An 8043-nucleotide genomic window follows, 5' to 3' on the forward strand; every position below is an offset into this window, starting at 1 on the left:
AATGTAAAAAGAAGTCAGCTGTACGATTCATACAATATGTATTGCAATTGCTAGATGTTAAAATAATAAACTTACTCCAAACTCAAACTGTGTATGATATGTGGGGGTTTTCTTCTCAAATAATAGGGATTGTCTTGTAATGTTGTTTGTACCTGTATGTAACATACAGAAACTTTACCAAGATTATCAGGAAGGAAGGAAGGAAATGTTTTATTCAACGACGCACACAGCACTTTTTATTTACGGTTATATGGCGTCATATGGTTAAGGACCACACAGCTATTGAGAGAGGAAAACCGCTGTCGTCATTTCATGGGCTACTTTTCGAGTAGCAGCAAGGAATCTTTTATATGCACCATCCCACAGACAGTGTAGTACATACGACAGCCTTTAATATACTAGTCGTGGTGCACTGGCTGAAATGAGAAATGCCCACAGATGGGGATCGATCCCAGACCGACCTCGCACTTCACCACTGAGCTACGTCCCATCCCAAAGTAAATAGTAGAGGAGTAAGGAAGGAAATGTTTTATTTAACGACACACTCAACACATGTTATTTACGGTTATATGGCGTCAGACATATATAATGGTTAAGGACCACACAGCTATTGAGAGAGGAAACCCGCTGTCGTCACTTCATGGGCTACTTTTCGAGTAGCAGCAAGGAATCTTTTATATGCACCATCCCACAGACAGTGTAGTACAAGCCACAGCCTTTAATACACCAGTCGTGGTGCACTGGTTGTTATGAGAAATAGCCCAGTGGGCCCACCGACAGGGATCGATCCCAGACCGATCTCGCATCGAGCGAGCAATTCACCACTGGGCTACATCCCATCCGAAACTAAATAATAGATGAGATAACCTTAGATACATGTACCTCTTTCTTTTGAAAAATTGGCTGTAATTTTGGTGAGTATCTAAGAGTAGCCCTTGAAGTGGCGACAGTGCGTTTCCTCTCTCTATATCTGTGTGGTCCTTAACCATATGTCTGACGCCATATAACCATAAATAAAATGTGTTGAGTGTGTCATTAAATAAAACATTTCTTTCATTTCTTTCTTTAACCCATTGAACATGACACTAGGTGCATGGTCCTTATAATTTATATCCTTCTTATCTTCAAATAATTTTAACCAATTGTATAATTGAATGTTGATTAATTGGTGCAAGCAAACTCGTAACTTGTTTTTTGATAAATGTTTTCAGGTTTGCTCAGAAGTGCTTGTGAGTGCCCATACTGCTTCAATCATCTGGAAACTGTACAGTGTTCCTGTATGTAGATTCGTGAAATATGAAGTGAAATTCACCTTTTGAATGCAGACAGAGCACACGTCATATAAGGAGAATATTGTGTTGTGGATAATGGGTGAAGCTAAAGTGACAGAAACTAAATATGGTTGAGATAATCCACAGATACCTGATTCTAGTCCCACCCAATGAACTGTTCTTGTCCTAAAGGTCGCACTGACTTTCTCATTATCAAGACGGCAAAGTTTTCTGGATATATCGTGACATGTGTCCTAGATAATTTTCCTAACTGTATAGTGAATCTTAGAACGTTTAAAAATTGTCCTACGGTTTTAATTTTTTTAAAATATGAAAACAAATGTCGCTTTTTAAAATGAAGACAAAATATCAGATAAGGACAATAAATTGAGCCAAGTTCATCTTCCTTTGTATATAGGGAACCTTAAATGGTTTGAAAATTGTCTTGCCTATTCCTGAAAATATTAGCCATGAAGGCAAAGACAAAACGTCGAGTTAGAACATTACACTCTTGCTAATTCATGTCCCACTGTATAGTGAACCTTAAACTGAAAATTGTCCTGCCTTTTTCCTGAAAATATTAACCATGAAGGCAGATTCTGCTTTTAAAGCGAAGACAAAACGTCGGATGAGAACAATACACTCTTGTGAGGAGTGTGGAAAATCTTTCCGAGGCAGAAGTGTTTTACAGATCCATCTGCGTACACATTCGGGTGAGAAGCCATTTGAGTGTAAATCATGCGGGAAGAGCTTCAGACAGGTCGCTCATCTGACCTCGCACATGAACATCGCTTGCGTACACAAGTCCATCGAAACTCCAGCCACCAGCACCAGGACATTCCCTTGTGACAAGTGTGAGAAGGTCTTCATGTACGGCCATGTCCTGAAGCAGCATCTTCGGACTCACTCCGGGGAGAGACCGTACATCTGTGATAGCTGTGGTAAGGGGTTCCGGCAGATTTCTCATCTCAATGAACACAGAAAGGTTGTCTGTGGCAACAGTCGTCTAGAACCTGGTTTTGAGTGTTCGTTATGTAAACGTCGGTTCAGTTACAAACAGGGGTTGACAGTACACATGCGAATTCACACCGGGGAGAAACCGTTTGTGTGTGCCGTTTGTGGACAGATGTTTCGACAGTCGGGGAATCTTAAAATTCACATGAAGGGTGTCCATGAAGAAAAACCTGTCAAAGCACAGGACCATATTCTGTGTAACACTTGTGGGAAAGTCCTTACAGGAAAGAGAGCTTTTTCTCAACATACTAAAATGCACACAAAACAGAAAGTCCAGTCTAAGAAGAATACAAAATGTGAAGCAGAACAAAACATTTTGGAAAGAAATCCATTGTCTGTGCCAGAGGTCGTTATAGTATCAAAATCTGAAGATGATGGGAAACCATTGATTAAATCGGAACCTATTCTTCATCACAATCATAATGTATGGAATTTTGTTATACAGAATCAGGAGGAACAGAAAGGGGTTCAGTCTGGAAACATTACAGACAAAAAAGAAATTCACAAAGAACATTCACTTCAGGGTTCAACTCTAGAAGATGAATCTCAGGACATCCGTATTGATATTGCTGCTCATGGAAAAACACAAAAGTCTTCCCTCTCCAATGTTAAAGATGACAAGTTTGAACAGAGCCCCAACACATACATTGCTGTCCTGAAACCAGCTATTATTCCATCGTCTGAAGTAAGTCAGCTTGTCATAAAAACTGAAGGTAATGATGCTAAAGAATATCCTGTTAAAACACACTGCATTGAAGAAGGCATTGACTCTGTACTTACAACGGGCCAAAACGAAAAGCAGAAACATACTTTTGAGCCAGTCAAAGAAGGACTAAACAATGTTAGAAAGAATAACGCAAATGGTACCTGCCTTTCTCCAACAAATGAACGTGCTCCTGGCGAGAAATTGGATATTAAAAATCTTTGTACTCTGATCAACAACAATAAATATGTACCTGTTTCTGGAAACAGTGCTGCTGGGTCGTTTAGCAAACAGACGTTAGCTGTTGTTGATTCTGCAGAATCTACTGCTGGTTCTGGATGTGTTCGTTCTTCTGAAAGTGTTGCTAATAACGAGACTGAGATCTGTTGTAGCAATGGAACAGCAACTACGACAGACTTTAGGGCAGAAAACAAAGATACAACACCTAAAGCAGTTAATGTTGAAGTTTCTGTGACGGACCAAGAGTCTAGCAACATTGTGCATGTAGTGATATCAGATGAGACTGGTTTATCTTGCTCTTCAACATCTGACATGACCTTACAAAATAGAAATGCTGCCAGTGTAAATGAAGACCGGCTACTTGTTTCTCCTGACAAAGAATGTCTTTCAGTATGCTATTATGACCAGGATACTGGACAGCTTGTGGACACACCTCAGTATTATTGTAGTGACTTGGACACAGTCCACAACTCTCGTGTCATCCCAGGTGGCTCGGGCAATGCAGATGCTAAACATCGTGGACTATACATCTTAGCAAAGGCTGCTGAGAAGGAGCAGGTGCCAACAGTAACAGTTTATATTAAACAGGACGACGGCAGCATTGAGGTTTTACAAGGTAGAGAGTTGAGTTATTTCACTGACGAACATGTTGAACAGAATGATGTTTCTCCTTCAAGAGAACAGCATTTGAGTGAATCTATAGATTCTGATGCAGTGCAAACAGTTTCAGTAGGCGGTGATGGATTGTGTCATATTGCACTAACTGATGAATTAACTGTACTAAAAGTTGAAGTCCATGATGAAGATGACTGTGGTGGTGATTATATTGTTTCTAAAGGTGATCCAGTAGATGTTTTGCATGATCATGATGTTTTAGTTTTAAAGGACATTAAAGTTTGTGACAGAAATGTTGTCATCAATACCAAAAATTCATTTACTGATGTGGGCTTATTAGTGGAACCTGTCCATAAAGATGCTAACACTGAAAATAATGACCACTGTGTGGATGAATCTTATGTGGCTCCTTACATCGATGTTCACGAATCTGTCTTGCTTGACTTATATTTTACTAAAGAAATATTGAAAACTCTTGTCAATATTTCAGCGGTAGAGACCATAAATACCATTCCAAAAGAACACTATCTTCATATCACCACATCAGTTGAATTGACAGATGATAAGATAAAAAGATACCGCCTGCAATTGATTCCAGCTGAGCTTGTTGAGCCTGATGGGTGGAAGGTAAATTTCCATTTTGATGGAACGTACATGAAGTTGTCAGATAAACAACTGTTGGATCCATCACTAAGAGAATTGTTGGCCCAGCAACTGGTTGATATCTACCAAAAGCTTCAAGTTGATCAGGAGACGGGTAGTTGTGAGGTTTGTGAAAGGACACTTCCTAATAAAAGTATGTTGATCAAGCATCAAGAAAGTAATTTAGAACCTATGACATATAGATGTTTAGCTTGTAAAGAGGTTGGTAACTCGGTTCAACTGTTCAGTAACCAGGGCTCTAAAAGGAATTTAAATGATTTAAAAAAAAATGTTGATAATGGAAATTCTAAGGAGAGTAGGAGTGAGGATGTTTCCTGTACACATTTTAGTCATGGTGAATCGAAAAAGGTGTCATTTAATAACAAGTGGCCTGCTCTGAAGCAAAGAGAAAATGAAAAAGAACAACATTCATGTGTTGTATGTGAGAAACAATTCCAGTTCTCGATAGACTGTGCCAATCATACCAAAACTCACTACAAAGTCATACATCCTAAAGCGAAAATACATCCAAAAGAAATGAAAATTCTAAAAGATCAGAAACATGATATTGTAGATGACCATCAGCATGTGAAATCAAACAGCTATGAGGGCACATCAGATGATCTTGTGTCTAAAAATCCAGAGTCTGCAAACAAAATAGCTGAATCCCAACCAGCAACTGTCGGAGCAGTTGAGCAAGATGTGAATGCTTTAAGTATATTTCATGACGTGAAAGATCCTGCATCTGATAATCCACATTCTGCTGATGAATTGTCTCTATGTGACAGTGTTTCAAAGAATCCCTTATTTCCAAATCCACAGTCCGAAAATAAACTAAGTCAGTTACAATTAGCAGCAGAAGTATCTGCTAGACCTGCTGATTTGGTGTCACATGTGAACGTGTTCAACAGATCTAAGGATGATTTGAAGGATCTTGTGTCTCAGAATCCACAGTCCGAAAATAAAGTAGCTCATATTAGTGTGGCAGTATCAACTCATGTGAACTTGTTCAACAAATCTGTGAATGATTTGAAATCTGTGCGATCTCTAAAAGAAATAGCTGTACCAGCAGAACATCCAGTTCCACATCTGAACTTGGCAAACAAAGATGAAAATATGTTTAAGGGTCTCCTATCCCAGGTAACATCAGGGTCTGAAATTAAATTATCTCAGTTTAAGACAGCACCAGCAGCTGCCACCGTTAGATCGGTCAGGTTAGTGCAGCATGTCAACAGGCTCAAGAAACCTGATGTGCTGAAGGATGTTGTGTGTGAAAGTCCAGATCCTGCAAACGACGTGACACAAGATAAGATGGCAGACATCAGATCTGATGCACATGCACTTCCACATGTTGACTCGCCGAACATTCACGACGACACTTTAAAATACATTGTCTCTGATAATGTAGCATCTAAACATGAATTATTTGAAGAGGTACCTGATGCTAAATCGACAGATACTGAATTTAATATATCTGTAGAAAATTTTGAAATTTCTGGACAGTTAGATATAAATAATAGAAATGGTATAGAATATATTGAAGAGTTGTGCAATAAAAGTCGTATAGAACATATGGGTGAGTTAAACATAGATTGTTCCTCAAATGACAACTCTGATGATGATGTTCCAATGACGGTTACCAAAGAAAGTAACCATAATGTTGAACAAACATCTGTGCAAAGTCGTAAAAACACTAAGTGTGTTAAACGCACAGCTAAATCTAAAAATGGAAGTCAGATAGATAATGCTAGTGATTCACGAAAAAAAAAAAATTCTTGTAGTAAGTGCTGTAAGGTTTTTAAATCTAAACATGTTTTGAAACGACATATGATTCAACACACAGGATTTAAAGCCTTCTGCTGTGAAAGATGTGGGCGAAGGTTTTATCAAGCATCTCACCTTAAATCTCATATGTATAGACATAAACCAAGGAAGTATCCATGCCCTGTTTGTAAGAAGTCATTTGGTTCAGATTCAGAACTCTTGAGACATTATATCTCTATGCATTCTAGTACTGATGCCAGTATGTCTCCAGAAAGTGTTAACAATGCGCCAGCCAATTTGGAGAAAAGTGAATGTTCTGAAAGAGATTTCCTTAATGGACCAGTGATCCTAAAGAAACGTGGCTTAAAGACTTACCATAGTAGATCAGCTGTGCCAAAGCAGCACAATTGTCCAGTCTGCTTCAAGATGTTCAAATCGAGTGTCGGTCTTAGGCACCATGTTCTGATTCACCAGAACCTTAAACCGTTTCAGTGTAATCTTTGTGGGAAGTGTTTCCGCCAGAAGTGTCATCTAGTCGAACATGGGTTGCATCATGAAGGGAACAGAAACGTAATCTGTGAGACGTGTGGCAAGACATTCGTCTATAAGAAATCGCTTATAGCGCACCAGCGCATCCATACCAACACCCGCCTCTTTGCTTGTCAAGTGTGCCAGAAATCGTTCAGGCAGTCGAGTCACCTTGCATCACATTCACTGACACACACTCGAGAGAAGCATCATCGATGTGACATCTGTGCCAAATCCTTTAAGACTAAATCGGCTCTACGCAGTCACGGTTTGGTCCACACCAACACTCGCCACTTCTCGTGTGATGAGTGCGGGAAATTGTTCCGTCAGTCGGGCGGTCTGAAGACTCACAGACTAACTCACAACCCTGTGAAGTCCTTCGAGTGCAAAGTCTGTGAAAGATCCTTCTCGTACGCACACGTCCTGAAGCGACACCAACTGCTCCACAGAAACATTAGACCCTTCACCTGTGGGATCTGCCGAAAGTCTTTCTCGCAGGCTGCCCACCTCAAAGTGCACCAGCAGATCCATGCAGACGCGAGGCTGTATGAGTGTGGTGTGTGTCGGAGAAGGTTCAACACCAATTCGTCTGTTCAGACCCATCTGGTAACTCACGTTAAGGAGAAGCCGTTTAGCTGTGATGAGTGTGGAAAGACGTTTTGTTCTGTGGGAAGTCTGAATCTGCACAAAAGGAAGCATGTTGAGGTCTATGCGTGTGGTGCCTGTGGCCAGGTGTTCACCACGATGTATGTTCTTAACAGACACAAGTGCAAGAAAACAATATGACTGCTCCAATTGGAATAAAATAAGCAGTATTTTAAAAGTCATTTTTTGTTTTGATTTTGATTTTTCCTTCCTTCTTTTCTTTCGTTCTTTCTTTCGTTCATTGTGATGAGTAATTTTTCCGCCCTACTCTTCTGCACTCATACGAGAACAGGTGGACGTTGGTGTGGATTAACTTAAAGTCTTTCTTTATTTTAGGGGGTGGCATGTAGCCCAGTGGTAAAGCGGTCGGTCTGGGATCGATTGCCATCATGGGACAATTGGGCTATTTTCTCGTTCTAGCCAGTGCACCACGACTGGTATATCAAAGGCCGTGGTATGCACTACCCTGTCTGTGGGATGGTGCATATAAAATATCCCTTGCTGCTAATCGAAAAGAGTAGATCATGGAGTGGCGATAGCGGGTTTCCTCTCTCAATATTTGTGTGGTCCTTAACCTTATGTCAGATGCCACATAACCGTAAATAAAATGTGTTGAGTGCA

The 8043-nt window shown here is 40.1% G+C and overlaps 1 protein-coding gene across 1 annotated transcript; it reads left to right on the forward strand.

Annotated features, from left to right (window-relative positions):
• The first annotated feature begins 1217 nt into the window (after positions 1-1217).
• On the forward strand, positions 1218-7604 carry LOC121373348. Its single transcript, XM_041499929.1, has one exon. The coding sequence runs from the start codon at positions 1858-1860 to the stop codon at positions 7561-7563; it is 5706 nt and encodes a 1901-aa protein (XP_041355863.1). The 5' UTR covers positions 1218-1857; the 3' UTR covers positions 7564-7604.
• Positions 7605-8043: the final 439 nt, after the last annotated feature.

Source organism: Gigantopelta aegis, chromosome 5 (genome assembly GCF_016097555.1).
Source record: "Gigantopelta aegis isolate Gae_Host chromosome 5, Gae_host_genome, whole genome shotgun sequence".
Lineage (NCBI taxonomy): Eukaryota > Metazoa > Mollusca > Gastropoda > Neomphalida > Peltospiridae > Gigantopelta > Gigantopelta aegis.

Bases quoted from the DNA above. Each gene is read 5' to 3' on its own strand.
- LOC121373348 (XM_041499929.1), top strand. From the start codon at position 1,858: ATGAAGGCAGATTCTGCTTTTAAAGCGAAGACAAAACGTCGGATGAGA.